The 25,292-nt window shown below is 37.9% G+C and overlaps 1 protein-coding gene across 4 annotated transcripts; it reads left to right on the forward strand.

The window, feature by feature from the left end:
• Positions 1 to 561: 561 nt before the first annotated feature.
• Positions 562 to 24,867, forward strand: LOC113086758 (G-protein-signaling modulator 1-like). 4 transcript variants are annotated; one of them, XM_026255489.1, is made up of 14 exons: positions 562 to 768; positions 10,305 to 10,526; positions 10,622 to 10,757; positions 11,348 to 11,490; positions 11,979 to 12,102; positions 12,251 to 12,366; positions 13,511 to 13,666; positions 13,753 to 13,861; positions 13,933 to 14,047; positions 15,220 to 15,290; positions 15,659 to 15,823; positions 17,764 to 17,932; positions 18,857 to 19,062; positions 20,919 to 24,867. In XM_026255489.1, the coding sequence occupies exons 1-14, from the start codon at positions 563 to 565 to the stop codon at positions 21,123 to 21,125; spliced, it is 2,145 nt and encodes a 714-aa protein (XP_026111274.1). In that variant the 5' UTR covers position 562; the 3' UTR covers positions 21,126 to 24,867. The 4 variants fall into 4 exon arrangements, with proteins under 4 accessions (XP_026111274.1, XP_026111279.1, XP_026111284.1 ...); XM_026255494.1 differs by having other exon boundaries at positions 17,764 to 17,920; XM_026255499.1 differs by lacking the exon at positions 562 to 768 and adding an exon at positions 5,741 to 6,327.
• The last annotated feature ends 425 nt before the right edge of the window (positions 24,868 to 25,292 follow it).

The raw sequence follows: 25,292 nt of genomic DNA on the forward strand, positions 1-25,292 counted from the left end.
TTGGTCAACAAAGTCTTGATAGTTGTGCAAATATTGTCATATTAACAGTTGTCTGAAGTTTTGGTTGATTGTAATCCATTGCATACCTTTCTATCAAAGTTATCTGACATTATCAAGATGAATTTGTTACGACACAGTTTAACTCTGAGTTCTTGTCATATTTTATTACCATTTTCCAAACTATAGCAAATAAACTGTGATAATGTGAGAAATGTTGAAGGTGTCTGAATACATTCTGGTTAGACGGTATATTTTATTTTACATTGAAGACTATGCAGTGCTATTTTACATTTGATTATTCGGTTTCTGTACCTGGACACCTACAAACTTGAAAAAAAACTTAAACATTGTGTAAATAGCAATAATAAATAAAAATAACAAACATACAAATTAAACAATTTCAAACAGGACCCACTGGTACAACCTTCACTGGGGCCCCACAAACCCCAGCTACTGCCCTGTGTGAATGTGAGTGTGAATGTAGCACATGCATTCACATCCTCACATAGACACACTGTGCTTCCTGCTCACCATCGCCACTCAGAGGAGGGACTTGCCTTTTATGGTCTATTTGCACAATACCTCACTTCCTCGGCAGCTGCCATTACACACACTCACAGAGAGGACTGAAGTGCGTCTGCTCAGAGCCCCAGAGGAAGAGGGAAGCAGTGAGCAGCTGGAGTTTCTCTACGACTCCTACAGCTCACCAATGGCTCAGTCGGCGAGCAGCACGGACTCAGATCTGGCCAGCAAGCGGCTCCACTCGAGGTAGGAGCTGAAGGCAGGGGGGATGGGGTCTGATCTGCTGCTGACCGAGAGAAAGAGCTGCTCTTAACGGGGGGAGGTGGAAGAAAACCAGCAGAGGGAGAAGAGGGTCTGCCGGCGTGCATCTGCGCAATGAAGGGCCTGCCTTCAGCTTTGTAGACGTGGGCACGATTCTCCTAAAGACTGTGTTGTCAGATTGGCAGCAAGTGCACAGATTGGCAGAATTTGGGCTCGTTGTGTGTTTTTACACCTTCACAGACCACAAGAAAGATTAGATATGCCAGGAGAGCGATATTCATCTCACACAGGCAGTTTCTCTCTGTTGACAGAGACATTTGCATGTTTAGCAGTAGTATTTGCAACTCTGCCCTGGTCTTTGCATACGTGTTGGACAGTTACGCCACTCTGCCAGATCTCACTGCTGCTGCTTCTTGCCTTCTGAAAGTTAAGAAAATGTGTGTGTGTGTGTGTTTCCCCCCAATTAACATTGTTGAACAACTGATTTTAACTGATTTCAGATAAAGCACTGGCATCATGCATGCTTTCAGTATTCCTATGAATGTTTAGGGGAATTTTATAATTTATGAGATCAGAATGAAGAACATTTTCCTGCTAATACGTGGTCAGCGCTGGACAAAATCCCTGACGTCTGAAGAATATGTTATGGTTGACAGTGATGGTGTAATTGTTGACATGCAGCACATCTCATTTGAGCTGTATTGTGGTAACAGCATTGTGTCATCATAAGCAATAAGAAACAGTAATACCTTCCAAGACGTGAAGCCAGCGCTGTGAATAACTAAGAGAGATTAGCAGATCATGAACGTCAGTTCAGAGTTATGGTAAATGTGTATACGCCACACATGATAGTGGCCATAGAAATCTCTCTCCACTCAGTGTGTATGATGTCACAGCAGTGAGTCATCGGCCTCCACTGACTCAACTTTGCTGTCTGAGCTTCATTCATTACAGATGTCTGTCAGGATCACAGGAAAGAGGCTCGGCAACATGCACATACTGTAATCCAAAATTCATAATGGGAGAGTTAGTCATTTTGCATTGACCTTCATCACGCTGCCACAAAGCTTGTTTGATGCCACTAGAATCCACTCAGTTGTGAACAGAATGTTAGCGTAAGGTAGCAATTCAGGGTTAGTAATGGTAATTAGCTGTTGGTAATTTTCAAGGCTACAAATTTTAGATTGGTTTAATATTTGTTTAAATAAATAATATAAGCTACTGAAAACTTATTGTGCTTTGTATTTACTATATTTATTGAGAACTAATCTGAAACTTGGTGATCCATTGTCAGTTATGGTTCTTGTGCCCCATATTCAATAAATTTGAGTTCTTTTGATCAATATACATTGCAAAGTTCCAATAGTTGTTTGTTACTTTTTATTACTATTATACGATCTGCTGATATCCGCCCTGTGCGCTCTCTTCTCCCTGTCATTAATAGACAATCCCCTTACTGTTAATTGACAGCAAGTTTGTTTGGGACTTGGTCCGACACTGGCCGAAATAGTTTTTCAAATATTGCTTAATGCACCTTTAAGTTTGTAATTTGTCTTCTTATCTTAGTTGATAACTATGTAACATTTAGAGCCTTGTAAAAAAATCACACATTAAACTATTGATATATCAGAATGACTACTAACGGTTTTGACTGGAAAATATAACTTCACATAGTCTTTTTCTTGTGCTTATTCATTTATTTTATTTTAATTTGAAAAAAAGGTAAACTTAGTACATATAGAATACTTTTTTTTTATTTAATAAACCATCATAGTGATGAATAAGAAACATGCTATTTAGATGATATCTTATGAAAAACAACTATTGCTTTTACATTACATATTAAAACGATTAATTAGGCTAATTAAAAACATTTAAGTTCAGTGTTCTGGTAGTTATATCTAACCTGTCATCAGTCAGCAGGTGTCAAAAACTGAAGCATGATCAAGCACTTCTCATGTCACTATTAAGATGAGAAGATATCACATAATGATATCAAATGGCTTTAGAAGACTTGGAAAGCACCACAAGTCATTTGTATTGCTTTCATGCATTTTTGGTGAGTTTTTGCAATAAGTTGTACTTTTATCTGTTTGATACATGTTTTATATTGCTGAGTTTAGGGTATATACATTATATATATATATATATATATATATATATATTAATTAGCAAAATGCTAACAACAAGAGATGCATAAGGAAAACAACTGAAAGCTATAGCGTTTTAAGTTCATCAACTTGTGCTGTTTCTGTTTCTTACTTGTGCTGCGCGAGGCTCTTGACTTGATTCAGCTGTTGATGCCTCTAGAGTTTGAACAGGTTGTAATATCAGTAGTAGGTCATGAGGACACACAGGCCACTGTGTCCTGAAAGGTCAGACTTCCTGCTTTCAAACTTTGAATCTGTCACAGTGATGGTAAGAAACAGCTCAGGTCATTTCATTATGGAGTAATTGTCTGAACGAACAGTTCAGAGACAGGTTCAGCCGCAGGAATGACGGCTCTCCAGGAGTCTGTGGCTTTTTCTTTTCTCTTCATTCAGAGAGTTCTGGGTTGAGTAATGTGTTATAGTTCATTTGATATAACCCAATTGACATTAAGGTTGAGGAATCAGGAATTAGAAATTCTACACTTTTTTTTCAGATGTGGGCCTATTTGGCCAGACATAATCCATATATTTTAGAAGTTTAAAATCCTTTCAAATTTGTGCATTTAAATCTGAGGCAAACTTAATTAAACTGCAGACCCTGTGGAATCTAGAAGGGCAAATCATACCATTTTGTCTCATTTTATTTAGCTTTCTTTAGTCCATTTTGTTTCTGTAAGTTGCTCGACCTGGCTAGGGGGAGGTATTTTATTTGGCTAGTACACTAGAGTTTGTATCCTTGGCTTTGACCTTACTCTTTTTAACTCTTTAGCAGCTGAATGGGGTGCTACTGACTGTACATACAGCAAACTAGTTTTTTCAAGTGTATGTATGCAGACTATTACTGGTAGCAAACAAACCTATAGACCACATTATGGCAAACACAGTCCTGGTATTCAAGGCATAAACATACTACATAGACTGGTGACTCAGCCCTAGTGACTGTGTCATTGAGTGCATAACCTTATTTTATTAAGTGTAATAATGTCAGAGCACTCAGCTAATTACTAAATACTCCTTTTTAATCCTTGTTCCAAATCTCATTAACTGTAATTTGGGATTAACCAGCAAATGATCCTCAAGACCATTAGAAAGAGCACCTGTGTAGAACGGTGTCTGATTAATCAAAGAAAAGCAACCAAAGCAAATTTATCCCACACCTTTAGAATCCAGAATTTATTTACACTTCTAAAACAGTGTCTAAAATCTCTCAACACTATATAAGATCTGGTGTCCTCAAGTTTTGTGATGAAGGAGCTCTTTTGATTTTGTTCGTACTGAAAGTGTGCAGCATTAAATATTCATGCAGTATCTCGACCTTTAACATGATTGAGAGAGCAAGGTTGTGACACTAGATGGATGTCTCACACACGCTGGTGCTGCTGAGATCAAACGTGTGCATGTCAGGGTAATGACTGCCTTTTTGTGAGTGCACTCAGTGACAAACGCTTCCTGAACTGCACGACCTCCTAAGACTCTCAGTGTGCGCCTCATGCCTGATCTAAAGACTTCAATGTAAAGTCAGCTGGTAGTAACAAAGCAAAATACAACACATGATTTGAGCAAGAGCACTGCATGCATTTGAAGGTAATTAAGTATAACAGTTCAAACATTTGTACATTTAGTGTTTTTAACAAACTGGGTGAGGGAATAATTCACTAACCCTAACCCTAACATCCATGCAACTTGTTTTGTTTTTTAATGAATCGAGCGTAGTGGCTTTCCTCTAAGCCAGGGTTGGCTGGTAAGGGTGATTTATTTAATTACTCATTCATGCAGCTTGTTTTGTTCCTTAATTATTCCAGTTTTTTTGAAGAAATCTCTTTTGTGAATGATTTAATGACTCACTCATGTAACCTGCAGAAAATCCCCACCACTAATGCACAGACAGACCTGTGTTGCAGGCTGGAATTAAACCACACCATGCTGGTTTCGTCTGGCCAGAAGAGAATAGGCCCCCCGGAGTTTTGGTTCCTTGCCGCTGTTGCCTATGGCTTGCTTAGTTAGGGACGCTTGACTGATTGCACAGACACTATTGGAAGAGAGCTGAACTGAATGAGGAAATCACTGAATCATCAATGATCTGACTTTAGCTGGAAAAATGTCTCTGTTATTGTCTTGCATTATTGACAAACTATTGTCCTGTTTTGACTCAACCAGTATTGTATATAGCGCTATACAAATAAAGATGACTTGACAGACAGTCTAGAACAATCACATACAAGTATCACATATCAGTATTTTATATATATATATATATTTTAATTATTAGATTCAAGGACCAGAACTGGGATGTATACCCAGCTAACAAAAATATGTTCTGGATTATTTCAGCATTAAAGGAAAATTCTATTTGATCATTTTCCAAACATCATGGCCATGGGAGCATTAAAATAACATTTAACATAAAAACTTTGGACGTCCAACTAAAGTATTTCAGAAAAAGGTTAAATTAACCATGTATAAAATAATGCTTTGAGCATTATTAACATTGAACAAACATTTTAAGAGAACCCTGCCAGAATGTTAGCCAAAGTTTTGAGAATGTTCCTTGTTAGCTGGGTATATGTTTGATTTGTAAGTCATTCGCAGTCATGCCGCAAATATTCTAGAGAAATTTGATTTATCATTCTGGTGGTTTTGTATGAAGAGCTTCATGTTTGTGTCATCTGAAACACAAAATCATTCATAGACGTCTGTAAACAATATCAGACCAATTTAGGCAGATTACATGCTTTCAGTTATTTTATTTTTATTGAAGTTTTGACCAATTTTTTTTTTTTTGGTGCACTGAATGCATTTGTGGAGGTTTTGTCATGACCGTCTCCTGCGTTTGAGCTCTTTGGGTCAGCAGGAACAGGATTAGCTGGCCTGTGCCCTAGGTGTCCTTTAGGAGAATTAGGGCAGCTTCCAGCTCTCACAGGAGCAGTCATCATGCTGGTCAGCGTTCATGCGGGATGAGTTTCTTTGATCCATATGGATATTTGGAGTACAGCAGGAAGTGTTAACTAGCAGTTTGCTTTATGAAATTTCAGAGAAGTTTGTTGATGGTATTGGAGAGTCCAGTGTGCATGTTTTTCAATGGATCCAACTGAGAAAATCTGAGAACTATCCGATGGTCTATTGACCTGGACTTGTGGAATGTGATTGTGATCCATCAACTTGAGATCTTCAGGTTTTGTAGCTGACCTTGCGGATCTGATTTGTTGCAGTGTTTTGTGACTGTGATTTCTTGTACATTGTGTATGATGTCGACTGAAGCATTTCCTCTGAGTGGGGCTCAGATAGCCTTGTGTCGTCTGGTTCATCACGGCCCCAGACCACAGGCCACGCTGAGACCTCTGAACCACGAGCTCAGGCTCTATGTTGAGAAGACACGCACCAAACCTAAATGCAGGTACAGGTGGATGCTTTATAGATATTCCTATTCTCCAGTTAAGGACGAATAATGAGCTGATCAATCTGCACAAACTTGCAAAAAGATGCTATATAAAGTGCCTGTATAATGGCAACTTTGACCAGCATTTTTGAGTTAACAAGTGTTCTTTATTCAGTCAAGCATCACTGTTTTTATATTGCCTTGGGTTTGAAAGAAAATTAATATTCAGTAATATTAGAAAGACTCAAAAAAGCTGAAAATCACATGCATTCAACATCTTCTCACATGAATAAGCTTCAGTCTCATTTTTAGGACTAACCATGAAACTTATGGGAGAGAATGCTTTACTATAGTTTCTCATAAAAAAGTGCATCTTCATTTCCAATTATTAGTCTACAGATATCAAGCTTGTAATTATACTATATATATTATACATTTTGCTAAATATAATATTTCAATGATTGCATATCGCTTATATGTTAATATAATTGATATATAAGTAGTTATATTATAATATAATTAATAAAAATATAATAAATATTATGCTATTACATACTCTCTCTATTTTCAGAACACAAATATTTTGAATGAAAACTGGGAGGCTTGTGACTGTCCCATAGACTGCCAAGTAAAACACGCTGTCAAGGTCCAGAAAAGAATTACAAGCATCATGTCAGCTCAGAAAAGTATGAAAAGCACACTCTTCTGTGTCAGGGCTGCACTGTTTTCTTTCAAATCAAAGCTTAAATATACTTAGAAATCGTATAGCTCTGCTTGTGTTCAGCTCATATTCTCCAAAATGGTGCTAAGCTGATGTGAAGAGACACAGACTAAACAAATTGTTCTATAAATTCATTATTTTTTGTTTTAATCGCATACAAAAAGTATTCTCGTTGCTTCATAATGTCTTCATAAGTGGTTATGCTTGAACCACTGATGGCAGATGGACTATTCTGACAATGCCTTTCATACTTTTCTATACAATACTTTTTTTCTTGACAGTATATATAACTTGGCAGTCTGAGGGACATTCACAAGCCTCCTGGTTTTCATCCAAAATATCTTAAATTGTGTTCCAAAGATGAACGAGTGAAACATCATTTTATGTTGTGGTATATAGGCCCTATAGGTAGAGACTCTTGAGACCCTCACATAAACCACTCATGCCTTGTTCTCGTCAGAAACTGAGCAACAAAATAATTGCAACACCGCAAGTAATGATAGTGGCATTAACATACAGTTTCATGTTATTTAACAACATATAATTTTATATGCAGAGCCATGGTAATCCCAGGAGAGTACCATGACATGTCATTTAATGCTTACAACTCATAACTGCTTAGGCTAACGTTAGCAAGCTAGCAATGCTATCTCTTAAATGACATCATAATGGTTTTCTTGATTATCAGTTACTTACCTACATAGCCATTAATACATTTTTAACCACTTATAATATGTGTCAAAACATTTGTATTATTTCTCAACTCTACAGCTGTGCAGTAAAAATCACAGATTCACTTTTCATTCATGATGATTACTTGAAAAAATGCCAAACCTCCTGCTGGAAAACAAAGACTTTAAAGATGAAAATAACATGAAATTATCATTAAAACCAGTAGAAGAGGATCGCTCAATATATATATAATTTATATTTCTAAATGATTTCTGACATCTGCTTTTTCGTTTCATTCCATTTTTCACTGTTAATCATAGCAAAGAGTCGCAGAACAATTTAGCGGATTCACTGGTGCAGTTTATCTCGTACAATTTTGGCTCATCTAAAACCAGAAAGTAACCATGCATACGGTCAATACTAGGCTACTTGTTTAGACCTAAATGGTCCCCTAAATGAAATTCAGGTTAAGCTGATAATACTGGTTAAATACATTACAATATTCAGTGACATGATATGTTCTCTGCGTGGAGTAACCTCTGGCACAGTCATAGCTTGTTCTTATTATTAAAACAATTTAAAGTAAGTAAGTAGGATTAATGGTCATTAATTGGATACATTTGAACATTTCTTCTAGATTAGGTCATGAATATTGTCTCAAAAGTCATGGAAATTTATTGATAAAGATGTGCACGAACCCTGGCCACATCTATAGACCAGAAGATCACTGAGACGCAGGGCGCATCATACCACTTAGTATCTACCCAATCCAGCCCTAGCAACCGCAGTGACACACTGTCATGATGTCGACTTATGAAAAGTCAAACACCACTTATTTGATTTCAGAAAATGTAAAAATCACGGGGTGTTTCTTCCTTTAAAGTGTTATTTTTATTGCAGATTGATCCAGAGAGGAAAAAAACAAAACAAGGCAAAGCTGGATGTGAGCCCATTTACTGCGCCAGCTAAAATACTTTCCTGACCGCAACGCATAATAAATCTCTCTCTCTTGCTCTACAGTAGCCAAGCCAGCAGGACTGTTTCAGACATTAATGGAAAAGAAGCAAAACCAGTGAGCGGCTTGTCAAAGTATGGCTAGATATAATTGCTTTCAGACCATTGAAGCTGGGAGGCTTTGAGAGAGAGATGGAAATGTTTTAGGGGTGCACAGATAATAAAATTTCGAACAGCCATTACAATTATGGATGCCAGAATTACGAAATTGTTCAAAGGTTCAATTAATCGTTCAAAGTCCATATATTTTATTCTGAGTGCTTGAGATGCATTTTTTTCTTTCTGTGTTATCTTAAGGGTTTTTCCTATTATTTTAATTTTAGTTTTAATATAATATTATAATACCATTCATGTCTTTATTTAAATAATTTAAAGAAGAAACCAATCCGATGTATAGTTGACATCTGAGGCTTAATACTATAGAAAAGCACTAAACATTTTTCAGTAGTGTTTTCAGCTTCTTTGTTTTCATATAAATATACGGCATGCAGTTGCGTCAAACAATGGTATAAACATCATTTAATGTTCATTTTGATAATCCTAATAAAAAAATCGCAATTACAATTTCAAGGGAATAATCGACAATTATGATTTTTGTCATAATCGTGCAGCCCTATTTAACTATAATGAGAATGAAGATCGTTCAGCATTAAACATTTTATCAACATTGTTTCAGCAATATTTCAATGTTAAAGGTCAGTCTGGGCATTTTGTTTTTACTGTTAATGGGGAGTTAATATTCTGTTAGTAGGGTCGCTTTAACCCACGGATTTGAAGGCCATCCCATGGCACTTTACTTCCACTGACAATACCTTTTGCAACTTGTCTTGATATCTTTGGCTTTGCAAATCATTGAAGTGACTCCCATGAGTGCAGAATTATGACAAATGTTGGTCTAGAGTGACGGAACAGTTGAATGAATTTCGATATGACTGTTCACAATCAGCAATCGCATTGTAAAACATCTGACCTGTTTAGGATTTAGTACCACATATGGAAATGGCACAAATAGGAACTGAAAAGATCCGATTCCACCTGGTTTTGTGCTCAGTGCAGGTCACCCGTGATTTTGCCAAACAAGACATGTTCCTGGATCAACATCTTTTGATGACCCTGGATTAACATTATTGTCCAAAAATATAGACTTAACCCAATCTCTACCCCTAAACCTAACCCTACCCATAATTTATTCCCCAAATCAGTGGGAAATTATAGCTGATTAACAAGGGTGTAGAACCACCTAACCCTAATTGTAAGCTTAAAACATATATTTCCTGAAAAGTTTCATAGACGATAGACAAGCATATTGGCTTTGAATCTATGTAGTTGCTCGATTCCATATAAAATCTATTCATTATTCAAAATGTCTCTGAAAACAGACAGTTTTTGATGTGTATCAATTATGCATGTTCATTTGCTTTCTTAGGATGATCAACACCAGCTGTCAATAATAGGTCCAATGGTCTTAATAAGTCCGGCCATGTTAGTGTGCAATTCAGTCTTTAGGGTTACACCAAACTTGACAACATTATGGCATTTTTCCAGAGAAAGCCTGTCAGTTTCATCGATTAATGCCTTGTGTTTGCAGGATGGAGGCATCTTGTCTGGAGCTGGCGCTGGAAGGGGAGAGACTGTGTAAAGCTGGAGATTTTAAAGGTGGTACAGCCTTCTTTGAAGCTGCTGTTCAGGTGGGAACAGAAGATCTCAAGACTCTCAGTGCCATTTACAGCCAGCTGGGTAACGCTTACTTCTACCTGAAGGAGTACGGCAAAGCCCTGGAGTACCATCGGCACGACCTCACGCTCGCCCGGTGAGAACACTGACTCTTGACTGCCATTCATAGCCACTTGAGTTTCATGCAAGTTTGTGTCCAAGGAAAATAAATTGAGCTGCATTGTAATCCAGGACAATTGGGGACCGGATCGGGGAGGGGAAAGCCAGCGGGAATCTGGGAAACACTCTGAAGGTTTTGGGCCGGTATGATGAAGCGGTTGTGTGCTGTCAGAGACACCTAGACATTTCTCAAGAACAAGGAGACAAGGTGAGAAAACCACCATCAGTAATTCTTTAGATCTGAGTAAGTGATGAGAAACACACTGAATGGAGACTGTGTGTGTTACTGGAGCACACACTGATGGATTTGATAACCAAACAAAACCGCAAATATGATTTACAATTATATTCTCAGGGAATGCATGAGCTGATAACTCACTTTGGATAAAAGCGTCTGGAAAATTCAAAACAAATGTAAACACAAACCTTCTGGGATTGCCTTGACCATGAATAATACATGTATGCAACATATCTCAGTTTGGAGCAACTATGATTGCCATAATAATACTTAAAATATACTAAGATTTTAAGTACACTACAAGTGTACATTTAGTACAATTATGCACACAAAGTTACAATGCATCGTTTGCAAGCCATTGCACCTCTTTAATATGATTTATCTCATAATGTTGATTATAAATTGCTGTCTAGGCAGGTGGCACACTTGATTTCAGAGCAAAGCCAGTGTGGTGTTTCTCAAAGGTTTCTGTACTGTTGAGTCTGGAGGTCTGTTAAGATAAAAAATACATGCAAATGTAAACCAACAATAAGCAGTGTACAAATGGCCTCTGTGTGCAGGTCGGCGAGGCCAGGGCTCTGTATAACATGGGGAACATGTTTCATGCCAAAGGAAAGCAGCAGCTGTGGGGCATCTCACAGGACCCCGGAGAGCTTCCTCCTGACGTCAGAGACACGCTGCAGCGAGCCACGGCTTTCTACGAGTGAGTCCAGCACACACACACACACACACACACATGAGCAATGGAGAGTTTACTGAAGCATCTGAGCATCAGTACACAGAACCCACTGTTTGCCCGACTGCAGCGCAGCTCATTACTAACAGCAACACTTAGCAGATACAGAAGGTTAAACGCAACATAAATGAGACGCCGAGAGACCAGAGGTGTCAGACAGAGGACAAACGGCCTCAAACAGTCATTAGTAGCTCCCTCTGTGTGTCCATTTACCAGGAAAACATGGAGAACAAGGACATGTGCTCTTCCAAAATCAAAAACAGATACGCATCACTTTAGGTTTATTAGTTGATGTTAAAACTATAATCCAAAGTTGGTCATTTTATATGCATATATTTTATAAATCTTACTTTAAAACTTGAATGTAATTTCTATTGAAACTCCATACTGTATTTAAATGTGTTTTTAACTTGAATGAAGTGAATTGCAAATGAGTCTGTTTTGGTCTGTTTCAGGATGAATCTCTCTCTGGTAAAGGAGTTGGGAGACCGAGCAGCGCAGGGAAGAGCCTTCGGAAACCTCGGCAACACTCATTACCTGCTGGGTAATTTCGTTGAGGCCATCAAGTTCCACAGAGAGGTAAGAGCCAATCAGCTCTGACCATGGGCTCATTCTCTTACCTAACTGGGATTTCACTCCCAGTTTCTCTGCTGCGGCTGAGTGAGCAGCTCAGGATAGCAGGCATCTGTGATTCAGAGTAACACACAATCCCTCCTTGTTTTTCCAGCGTCTCTCCATTGCAAAGGAATTTGGCGACAAGGCTGCTGAGCGCAGAGCGTACAGTAACCTAGGCAACGCTCTCATTTTCCTTGGCCAGTTCAATGCAGCCACAGACTATTACAGGTAACCATGACTACAGCACCATCTAGAGGATGAGTCACGTGTGACCAGCCTTTTTATTTGAGGAAAGGTGATGATATTAAATAAACAGGAGAACATTAAAAAGCATTGGCTGAAAATGGTACTTTTGAAACAGACTCAAAAGATAGATAAGCAAAATGAATGAATGAATAAAATAATGAAAATAAAAGGAAACAGCTGCATCACAGTTGTAGCTTACATACTATGGATTCTTTACTGTGAAAGAATTTGAGCTTCTGATTTCATGGTAAAACTCACAAATACGTGAGAGAAATATGATCAGTTACACCATGTATTTATTGGTGCACTCTGTATTTTTTCCTCATTGAAAATGTTTTATACTTAACTGAAAAGTACTTTTGGAAAAATATGTTAATCATAAGGCTTATTGAGGAGAGGTGTGATGTTGCTTATCTAGACAATAGGATACACACACTGTAAAAAGTGGTTTGATGCAATTCTTAATTAATTTATTAATTTATTTATTTTACTCATTATAAACTAGTTTTGTTGAGGGAAAATGAACTGTTTTAGATTTGTACATCTATAGCAGGGATCCTCAAATCTGACCCATGAGATCCACTTTCCTGAAGAGTTTAGTTCTAGCCATAATCAAACACACCTGAGCATGCTAATCAGTGTCTTCAGGATCATTTAGAGAATCACAGCTAGGTGAGTTTGATCAGGGTTGGAGCTAAACTCTGCAGCACATTGGCCCTCCAGGACAAGATTTGAGAACTATTTTTTTTCTACTATTACTATTTTTTTAGGTTACTGGTTAAAAGTAAGTTAGTTAGGGTCAGTTAAAGTGTTTTTATCCAGCAAGAACACAATACATTTTTGTAAAAATGTAAATAAATGCTGTTCTTTTTGAACTTTTTATTCATTTGTGAGTCCTGACCAGAAAATCCTTGAGCATCAAATCAGTGAATAAGAATGATTTCTGAAGGATCATTTGACACTGAGACTGGGGTAATGATAGGGGGAATTCAGCTTTGAAAGACATAGAAAGCAGATATTTTGAATTCTAATAATTTTTCACAATTTTACTGTATTTTTGATCAAATAAATGCAGTCGTGGTGAGCAGAAGAGATGTCCTTCATAGAGGTTTGCTCTGTTGTTCAGGAAAACTCTGCAGCTCTCTCGGCAGCTGAAGGATCAGGTGATGGAAGCTCAAGCGTGTTACAGTCTGGGAAACACGTACACGCTGCTGCAGGAGTATGGACGAGCCATAGACTATCACCTCAAACACCTGCTCATCGCTCAGGAGCTCAATGACAGGTGTGAACCGTGAAAACACACAAACACAGACTCACCTTCACATCAGCGCCACTCTTAACTAGTAAAGTGTTCTGTGTGTTTGGTAGGGTCGGTGAGGGCCGGGCCTGCTGGAGTCTGGGCAACGCTTACGTGTCATTGGAAAACTACCGTCAGGCTCTGCACTACACTCGGAAACACCTGGACATCTCCAGAGAGGTCAGACAGATTCCACGTCCAGCAGCAACTCCTGCTTTGCTTGTGTGTAACTGTGTGCTTTGATTTCTCAGATCGGGGACAGGAATGGAGAGATGACGGCCAGGATGAATGTGGAGGAGCTGATGGAGGCTCTCGGGGTGAAGGAGGCCGATCTCTCACCGTCCGAATCGGAGTTTAAAGTGCAGGGTAACAGACTCTTAGATAATTCGTATCTGCAGATGACAAGTATACTACATCCATATAAAACACTTCACCCATCGTGCAGTGTACACATAACAAAACTACTAAAACTTAAACTAAAATGGAAACAAGAAATAAAAATACAATTCCAAAATAAAACTATAATAGGGTCTAAATTAAAAAATAATACTGTGGCAGGGCTAGTGTGGAAGCTTGTAGCCATTGAATAAAAAAGGTAATTGTAAAATGTAATTTAAAAGAAGTCAGAATTACGAGATATAAATTTGCAACTGTGAGAAAAAAAGTAAGAATCGCAAGATAAAAAGTAGCATGGGGCTATTTAACAACTTTTATGTGTTTTGACTCTTCGTTTACACGATAATAGCGTCTTGGGGCTGAAAACGCATATTTTGAAAACAGGTTTCAAAGTGCAAATTTTTGAAAACCCCACTGTTTACATTTCCCTGTAAACACTAAATACGGGAATCTTTAGAAACGGTGATGCCAGTTTGCTAACGCTTCTTCAGCAAAGTGTGGATTTACTTCACCAATATAACAACCAACAGTACACATCATATATGACATATAATCATCACTTCCTTACAGGTACTGTTTACTAACAAGGTGACAGCGCCAACTACTGGCCTAGCATATGTAATACAATGCTTTTGGCCATTTTTGCAGATATGTGTAAACGCAAATTGTTTTGAAAACATTGTTGTGTAAGCGTGAAACTTTTTTTAAAACGCAAGAGAAAGACCTTTCAGTTTTTGACTACACTGTTGTGTAAAAGTAGCTGCAGTTAACCCCCCCCCCCCCATTACATTTTTTATTGGTGGCAGAAACAATGTTTCGTAGTAACACTACTTGCCCGATCTGCTCATTTTTTAAAATCATTTTACTTTTGTTTTAAATAAGACATACTGAAACAGAGCCATCTTTAACAGCATCTCTCTGTTAAAAATGTATTTTCAGAGACATTTAAACAGTCAATCAATGCAGAAACATAAAACTATTAATTAAAGGGTTAGTTCACCCAAATAGTGAATCCTGACTTTGTGCATGTCTGTATGATTTCACTGTTCACTTGTTACACAACAAATGATAATGTTCTAATAATAATAATAATAATAATAATACTTATAATGTCATCAACTTTTACTTGTTTTCTTTAACAGGAGCCAGACCCAAGTTCACCAAGAAGAATAGCATGGACAGTGTTGACTTGTGGAAATACAGCTCTGAAAAGGTGCTCAGCATGCTCAACATCTAACTGGGCGACCAGGATTTTGCTATGCAGGACGTGAACCTGAATCAAATTATTTGTATATTTATATTTTGGTCTTTCAACAAAATGGCAGAAAAATAATCTAAAGTTTAATCTAAATTTAATGCTGCAGATATTTTACTACCAGATTCTTACAGACATGTGATGGTAATGTAAGGTTGTAAAGGGGTGGATAATTTCCCAAAACGTTCCAAAAGTTTCTGAAAAACCGTGAAATTTTCCACATTTTTCCACAAATCATGGAAAGTTTCCAAATTTTCTCGAAAGTTTGAGAAATGTTCCACCTCTTTGCTGTTGTGATGCTGATGTGTGCTGCTTTGGTGCGGCAGAATGGAGATGCTCCAGATGTTGATGGTGTTTCAAGAAGGTCAAGGAACCAGCTGTTTCAGTCCAGCAGAAGCAAAAGTTACGCGGACAGTCAGTCGTCAGATGAAAGACAGTGGCTCGACTCACCTGTGGACATGGATGACATCACTGTTCACGTCACACCTCCAGTGAGTCTCTATCTATCTATCTATTAGATATACACTGCTGAGGTGAGTTGAAAGTTGCAAGCACAGCAGTGTTATAATGAGATGGATAGTTGTTTTTTTTCTGACAATAATAGTACAGTGTAAGCGTGCAGATGTATCTGTCTGCGGGTGTTAATTCACTCTATGCTTTAAAGTGCTGCACTAAAGGTTTCACTTGATAGCCATGGCTCCCTGTGTTCCTCTGCTAATCAATACACACCAGCTGTGCGGCTGCTAATGCATCTGTGTGCATGTGACTTTCCCAGTTTCAGAAGACAGATACAGTATATAGACTACTTTTTAGATTGTATTGTGGCTGCTTGATTCTTTGATTTGTTCATAATTAAAGCTTCTTCATATATTATGCATTGATTTGATTCGTCCCACAACGTCTCGACAACTCAAAAGCAGTCATTTTGCAGAGTGTGATCAGTTGTGTCATGTGGGATTATCGCTAATTTTAGGATAATTTTTTAACACATTTTAGGATCATTTTTGACCTTCGACAAAGACACCCAAGGAGTCAGCGATTGTTTTAGGGTTTATGTGCACGACCAAATGCCGTGACACCAAGGTCAGGGGTTTCTATGGAAACCGTGATGTTATTTGGACAGAGACCTTTCACGGTCCATCCACTCTCTCTCTCTCTCTGTATCTCACCCTCGGTGTAACTGAATTATTGAATTAAATGCACGAGCAGCTGTGATTGCCGAACAGAGACAGACAAGCAGTGAAGGGAAGGTGTAGCCGAGACCAGACACTGACGGAGGACAGACATGTGAGGATTTCCTGTGCATGATTTTGTATTTGCATATATTTGTATGTGATTGTGTTTTAGCATTATGTAGTAGTCTTAACAGTCACTGTTCATTACTGACCCTAAATCCACCATCTACCCCCTCCCCGACCGTCCCATAATCAGAGCCAAATTAATGAGTTGTTTTCCCACAGTGAGACACAAAGATGGACACAGAGAGAAAGATAGGACGCACACTGATGGAATAGAGAGAGATGTGTCTATGATTGGATGATCAGGCTGTGGATTAATTAATCGAACCATAAGTATATATTTATCATATTATCAGATCTGCTTGTGGTGTAAGGATACTTGAGCCTGAACTTGGTCTTGTGTTGTTGGATGAGCTGGGATGTGATGATTAAGCTTTGTCATCGTAGGTTATAGTGGTTGAATGTTCTTAGTATGCATGCTGATACAGGACAGCGCTGTTATGGTGGAATGTGCCTTTACTGTATATGCGTCTGGTTTGTGGAAGGGCTAGGTCATTCGCAACCTCATTTCATGCTGCTATTGACTGATCCCAGTTCACTGTATCAAACAGAAATATTTGTGATTTTAAGGTGACATTCAAATGAAGATGACTAAGATGTGTGTTTATGCATTTTAGTCAGTATATTTAAACCACTGTTTGATTTTTGTTTGGAAATTATTAAGACTTGTAAATGTATTGCTTGTCTACCCCGCTGTGGAGAGTGTTTAAATGTGTGTATGTGTATCTGACCACTGAAAGGTCATCGTGACACACACACACACACACACACACACAGGGCTGTGAAGATGTAGATAAGAGCTCACATGAGCGCTCACAGGACAGAATACACCAACACATGACCAAGGAACCCGAATTGCATTACGCTCTGTTAATACTGCATTGTCCCTAATATGGTTGGGTGAATGTCACTGAATGTGTCACATTACATTGTAGTGTAATGTGATTCAGGGTCTTTTAATTCAAAGTTTAAAGGTTGTAAAACCGATTGGAGGAATGTTACATTATCTTTTGAATGCTGCACACTGATGTGATACTGTGAATGAAACCGGTCTGATTGCTGTTTCTCCAGGGTTTGTTTCCAGCTGACTTTGTAATAAGAAAGGAGCTGATGTTCTGCTGTGTTTTCTGCAGAAACTGGCTCGTGACGCCTCAGATGAGGACTGCTTCTTTGACCTGTTGAGTAAGTTTCAGAGCAGCCGTATGGATGACCAGCGCTGTCAGCTGGACGAGCCGTCCGATGGAGAGAACACAGGAGGAGCGGATCGAAACACACTCAGTGACATGATTGGTCAGTCACAGCGTAAGATCGCACAGAATCTGCTGAAGTTTCATTGGCCATTAACTTGCCTTGTTGTTTCAAACGAAAAAAAAAGATTTTTGAGATATTTTGAAGAATGTTAACACTGCTTTATGTACATAAAGTAAAAGTTTTATGAGATTTATGATGCAAATTAAGGCAATTTATGATGAAAACATTTTACAATAATGTTGTATTTGTTAAAGGAGTCCTATTATGCTTTTTCACTTTTTGAATTTTAGTCAGTGTGTATGTTTGGGCATAAAAAAAGATCTACAACGTTACAAATCTCAAAATCCAATTAAGTTTTTTTTTTTTTTTTTTTTTTAAGAACTACGACATATGGCTTGTTTGGACTGCAGCATTGTTTTCAGGGGTTTTGTGATGTCACAAAGTGGCCCATTGGAATATAATTAATTCCCGCCTTTGTAAATTGGAATGTTTGGCGTGTGGGGTGGAGCTAGGTTGTGGTGAGAACACTTGGTTGAGTGCCACAGACAAGACAACAATGACAAAGAAGTGTTGCTGTAGCATCAAGTTTTCGCCATGTTGAAGAAACACAGTTTTTTTCACCCCTAAAGCGGACCACATCAGGAAACGGTTGTTGTAATTTATTTTTAACTCTGTTCTGAGCATTAAGCGATTGTTGACATCGTATCTAAAATGTATCAATCGTATAAAAAAACAAACAAACAAAAAAAATAATAATGTTACCACTCTAATCTGTCTTGCAATAGGTTCTGCGTGATCCTCTTGTTCAGTATTCTCGGGGTATGAATCCGGCTCAAAATGATATGGCAATATTATTTGCATTAAAAAGCATTCAGTCAGGATCACTTTGACCAAAGATTTGACGAAGCTCATCATCAGTGTGAAATGATCACAGATTAATATCATAAAGGTTGAGTTGTTTGTGTTGTTTCTCAGATGCCAGTCTGCTGACGTCTCCTCAGACCGAAGAACTGTTCGATTTGATCGCCAGCTCTCAGAGCCGCCGTCTGGACGATCAGAGGGTGAACGTCAGTAACCTGCCTGGACTCAGAATTACCCACAATAACCTGGGCCACCTGTGTGGAGACAGCGACCCCCAGGAGCCCAGCGATGACTTCTTCAACATGCTCATAAAGTGCCAGGTGAAACCGAGATCCTTCAATCATATGCACACATATTGAGACTAAACATGTCTGGTGTGTTTTATCTCACAGTGACTGTAGTTCTGTTCTAAACTCTGTTCTGAGCTGCTTAAAAATATGTCTCTTTATATTATGAGTGTGCTCCCAATGTGAAGGCTGTGAACTTAAAAAAAAAAAAAAAAAAAAAAAAAAAAACAATATCTGTAAATTTTAAATTAACGGAACTGACTGAACTAACTGAAATAAAATAACTTTGTTCATTATTACCAAAACTAAAACAGATTTTCTTTATATTTAATTGACATTTTTGTAATTCTGTTTTGTGCTTTTGTCATAAAAAAGTTTTACATTTCTATTTAGCTCAATTTGTTTCAGTTTTAAAGAGCCAGTAAGATGAAAATTCTAAGCTTCCTATCACTGTTTATTAGTCCTGTACAACAGGTTTAAATCCATTCAAGGTTAAAAAACATTGTCATTTTGACAAAATATCATTTTAAAATTACCTCAATTCTCAGAGATCCCCAAACGGTTCGCTCGAAGCTGTTCAAAAGATTCAGTTTCCTTAAACCCCACCTTTCGGTAGCATACTGTGTTCTGATTGGTCAACTAACATAGTCAGTTTTGATTGGTTGTTCCACACACACTTCCACAGTAAACTATGCGTTAGCATCTGTTTGGGGTGAATTATGTCTTATTCCTCTCATTGCGAAGCAAACAGTAAAATAAAAAAACTTGAACAGTCTCGCTGCTTTTTCTTCTGTGTGGGTGTATTCAGTTTGAATCTGAATAGCGCATTCAGTGCGGGGGCGTGGTCATGAAGGGAGACATGAAAAACAGACATCGCGTTGTTTTCATATAGATTACTTTATCACAGAATATCTGTTTTCGGCAGCACTTGTTAATTTTAAAGTAGACATGTCAAGCTTTCTATAGATATCTCTCTAGTGTCTCTTCGTTGAGTATTCACGGAGTTACACTTCATTTTAATGACGTGTTTGTACATGACGATCAGCACAAACAAAGGCTGCAGACAGCACACATACTGATAAGACGCTCGGGAGAAAACAGACATATAACTTCATAATCATACTTCGCGTTGTGATTCGGAGATGCTCGTTGTTCTAAATAAACCATCTTTTGTGGCCAAACGCTTTGAAAATCCCGCTGTACTCACCGAGATTAGAAAAGCAGTCATCAGTGAAATGTTGTGAACACAACAAAATGGATTTGTTGTACTGCTCTGGTTTTGTGGTGAAAATGAATTTTAGCCATTGGTTCTTCTGATCTTCATTCTTTCGCAGTGAAAATAAAACACACTGTCTCCTCGACATGATGCTATCACACCAGCCAGAGTGTCTGCGTGAGGGGGTGGGGGGGTGGGGGGGGCAGGTCAGAGTTACGTTTCTCCCAAGACGGTGGGCGGAGATTATTATGCAAAGTGCTCCTAGTGACGTACATAGAGATGGGCAAAAGATTTGAAATCTATAACGACTTGTTTCAGCGATTCAGAGTCGACTCCTTACTTTAGAAGCCAATAACTTTATAAATCGTGTATTTTTTGGTTTAATTATTTGCACATTGTTTACACTGATGGACAGCTACATCATACACTGTAATACAGGTCATTTTTGATTTCCTATCTGTGTGGCTCTTTAAATTTCAATTTAAACTTATTTTATTTATTACCAAATCAGCATTTCTAATTTAAGTTTCTTTAAGTTTTAAATTTAAGTTACATTTCTAAAACTAAACTAAAATAAAGCTATATATATATATATATATATACACACACACACACACACACACACACAAAAAGTCAAATTAAAACAATATCTGTTCACTGTGCATGTGTTCAGTCATCCAGGATAGATGACCAGCGCTGCTCTCCTCCTGAAGGGGGTCCACGGGCCCCAACCGTCCCAGACGAGGATTTCTTCAGCCTAATACAGAGAGTTCAGGCCAAACGAATGGACGAGCAACGTGTTCATCTCCCTTCCGACGAACAGGAGCTGGACGAGGATGAGGAGGACGACGAGAGAGAGCCAGGGGTCGCAGACTCCTGAGGAACCCCCGGCCAAATGACACACAACGAGGATTGAATGAGAAAGGACGTTTCACGGGGAATGTTTTGGATGGACTCTTTCATGAGATGAGGAAATGTGCACAAAGAGAAATCACAAGTGCCATCTCAGTATACGGTGCAGTTTTACGCCTCCTGTGCTTTACAGCCAATGATACATGAAGTTTGACAGAGTTTATAATGATGCATTGGGACGCATCTCTGAATCAGTGATTGTGTTGTTCATTTGCAAACACTGCCTGCACTGTTTTAGCACCTGATCAACAAAAGAAACTTTACAAATCAGGTACAAACACTGCAACAAAAAAAGAAGAACAGAAAATGTTTATTTTTTCTTTCTTCTTTTTTTTCAGTAAAATATATAAACAGCAGGAGAGCATGATGTCATTTACAGAGATGGTTCAGCATTCAGACACCTGAAGTGGCACTTTAAAATGTCTGCATCTGAAAGTACAGCCAGTTATAACCATTTGATCATTTATGCATATAGCAAATGCTTTTCTCAAAGTGACTTGCAAAAGAAGAACAAAAGCACAAAACATTACATTATCTACAGATTATAGTAATAGTTCACCCAGAAAGGAAAATGTGCTTTTAGTTTTTTTTTTTTCGGAGAACAGTAAGGAGATTCTTAGCTGAAACCATGATCATTCATAAAAGGCAAGTCTACCGTTACTTTGAGAGTAAATAAAAAACAAAACAAAACAAAAACCAACGCATATCAGGCAACATAAAATGAATACACACGGCTCCTGATGATATATGAGGTCTCATGAAACAAAATGATCAGCCTGTGCAAGAAGCTGAACATTATTTGCATCATTACTACCTGTAATCCACAGGCGAACGCTACGGAGTGGTGTCCAGTTTGTTAACAAATCATTATTTTGAACGTTTTATTTACATTTTTTATGAACTAGTTCAGACAGTCTGAAACAGCACAGATCTAAAAGCTACTCAGTCAAAACTTCCTAGCCTGACAGTCACTCTGATTGTAAATACTGGTGTATCTGATCCTAAGATGAAGCTCTTTCAGAGCTCCAGCTCCCAAATCGTGTACTATGATGTTTCTTAGTATGTTTCTTAGTATTGTTTTATATGCATATGCAAGAATTAGTGTGCAGTGCATGTGACACAAATTTCATCACCAGAATAGCATGCATGTACTGTACGTGCAGCTTCCGATCTTTGTAACACAGGTCACACGTGAATTGACTTGGTTTTCCAGTTATCAGTTGTTCCACAAGGTGGCAGCACTGACCTGGACTGCTGTTTCAAAATAGAAAATTAAGCTAATGGTTCATTTCCACCCGAGTGTACAGTACAGTACAGTACAGTATGAGTCGGGACAATTCACCCTGATCCGGCTTGATTTTGTGGCCAACCGTAACCTTGCCTGATAGGTGTGGTGTATGCCGGAAAGTAACGATTGATATCATTCTTGCACGAAAAAGAAAGTGTGACATTGTCTGTGTATGAATGTGAAAATATAAAATGATAAAATACACTGTTATATTTTTTGTTTACGGACTATAACAAGCCCAATATGCATGAGCAGCATGACGGTAAGAGTGTAGGAGATGCCTTGTAGAATGAACAAGTGAGGATACTCTGTCAACCAATCAATGCTCTACCATGAGTCTAGCTCCACCCATTAGGTATCGGACTACTCTGCTAGGTTTCCCAACGGAAGGGTCCCAAAAAATGGTATGTATGGTTTGCTATTTTGGTACCATTCACAACTTCTGACAATGGAAATTGAAAAAAAAATGTGTACTGTACTGAACCCCAGTGAAAATGAGCCATGAAGATACAGAACAACAACAACAGATGCCTGTACTGACAAGTGCTTGTATAATGTGGTTGATGAAGCTCTCTGGAGAGCACGTGTCGACCATCTGCGTTCACCTCAAATGGACTATACTTTTAAAGGCTGCATGTTTAGTGTATGCGTACAAAAATTAAGTATACTTTTATACTTGTATATGGGCTTTTAAGTGACAGTAGCAATTGATTTTAATTTTATGAATCACCACAGTTTCAGCTAAAACTCTCTTTACTGTTCTACTGAAGAAAAACGTCACCTACATCTTGGATAAGCAAATTAACAGCACATTTTAGTTTTTGGGTGAACTATACCTTTAAGCTCCACCGAAGGACTGCTTTGTGCAGGCAATAACAGCTCGGTGTTAATTGTATCAGGGGAATGCTACTGACCTTTGAATCTGGTTGATTCAATAATAAGCTTCATATTAGCACCAGATTAAGTTGGACTGGTGGTAGATAATGCAATGCGATGCTAACGTGGCGCAGGCGTTTTGTGAATTTGCCCTATTGTTTCCCATGCCAGACGTTCAGATCAAGCTTCTCATTGTCATGTATTTCTCATCTACTGCCTTAATTGGACCCGCAGACCCTGATTGTATTCTTTGATATTGTGTTTTCTGAGGTCTTTACCAGTATTTTGTCCGTGTTCATTGACAGAGTTGCGCAGCTGCCGCTGTGTCTTTGACATTCTTAATTGCTAGTGCATTTTGGTTTAGTTTTATATTGTATTTTCATTTAGCTGCTGACAGCACTGTAATATAAATGAAGACGTTAGGGCTGCTTTTCTTTACATTTCTCTGCTTCTTTTGAATTTGAAGATGCTATGCTAACTCCACAGATGTATTTATTGAAAGTGTTAAGAAATCTGTACAAACAACAAAAAAAGAGACTGTGAAAATACATTTTAAGTGTTGTTAATTGTGTGGAAATATGTGAATGTGCACAAAAGCTAATTTAAGCCACCATTTTAATGCTTCATTGCATTTTTTGACTGAATTGACTGAGGGTGCTTTTAGGTTTACAATCAAACAAGTGATTAGGGGGTTTTCCATAATTGTCCCCGAATCACTGAAAAGAGCAGTTTGGACATTGATTGAATTGGTTTAGTTGTTCAATATTTTAGTCATTTGTGGCTGACTGAACAGCAGTGTAATGGCTCATTCACACCAATGGCAGTTTTATGTAGAAGCTTTAAAAAGTCTTGTTAAAATGTAAATCTGCAGTATTTTGAAAGTAGACCAATGCGAGTTTTTGAGCATTTTTTTTTTTTTTTGGAGCAATTATTATTGGAGGGAATTAATATTTTGAGTCAATTCACTGCCATCTTGTGGTAAAAATAAGCAAAGGACATAAAAATATTATTTTTTGTTAGCTCAAGAAAGTGTTATGCATTACGTCTCATTCCTAGAAATCTGTGAAGTTACTTTTGTTTTAAACACCTGATTCATATTGATGAATATGTTTGTGACTGATGCATGATGCTTATAACTAACCCTCATTTCCAACATGACTTTCTTACTACAGTGATGAAATCTTCAGCTTACTGACTCCTGATCAATAAAACATGATATATGTGATAGATACATAGTGATATGATGTGATGAGGTTAACTATGAAACTGTATTAGTAAACTGTTTAAAAATATATATTAATTTGTCATGGTTTAACCGAAATTTCATAATACAGGAGGAAATAGTTGATTCAGATAGACTGTTAATCCATCTGAATCAATTATTTCCTCCTGTATTATGGTTTGCCTTCAATGTGCTGTAATAACATGTTATCTCTGAAAGCCTTTGAAAAGCCACTGCCCCAATGTACATAACAGTTTTATATTTATTTTATGTTTATAAATTTGGGAATGGATTCCTTGCTTTTAATAAAACTGATGAAACTTATATTAACCAGTCATCTTTTTCAGTAGAAACTGTAACTCACTTCAAACTCATTTAAAACACATTAAAACACACATTACTATACTCTTCTATTTGTCTATCAGTGTCCAAAAGTGGACATATGTGATGTCGTTGGTGGTGTCACTAGGTATTCAGCCATCTTAAAGGGTTAGTTCATCCTAAAATGAAAGTAAGCTTGTTTTTACTCACCCTCAAGTGCTGCACACCTGCTCCAGGGGGTGAATAAAGGCCTTCTGTAGTGAATGGATGTGTGTTTGAAAGAAAAATATCCATATTTTAAACATAATAAACACTCTCTCTCACTTCTGTTATCTTTCATATGCGGATGTCGTTCTGGCGGATGTTGTAGTACATCGGTGTTGCGTGATTTGTGTCAAAATGCAGAGAGAAAACAAAACGTTGGTCAC

This window comes from Carassius auratus, chromosome 5 (assembly GCF_003368295.1).
Source record: "Carassius auratus strain Wakin chromosome 5, ASM336829v1, whole genome shotgun sequence".
NCBI classification, from domain to species: Eukaryota; Metazoa; Chordata; class Actinopteri; order Cypriniformes; family Cyprinidae; genus Carassius; species Carassius auratus.

What these genes read in the sequence shown, in the direction of transcription:
- LOC113086758 (XM_026255489.1), top strand. Translation starts at nt 563, where the DNA reads ATGGTCTATTTGCACAATACCTCACTTCCTCGGCAGCTGCCATTACAC. An exon ending in ACCTGGACATCTCCAGAGAG is followed by an intron (nt 13,862 to 13,932) that starts GTCAGACAGATT and finishes TTGATTTCTCAG; the next exon opens with ATCGGGGACAGGAATGGAGA. An exon ending in GGAAATACAGCTCTGAAAAG is followed by an intron (nt 15,291 to 15,658) that starts GTGCTCAGCATG and finishes TTGGTGCGGCAG; the next exon opens with AATGGAGATGCTCCAGATGT.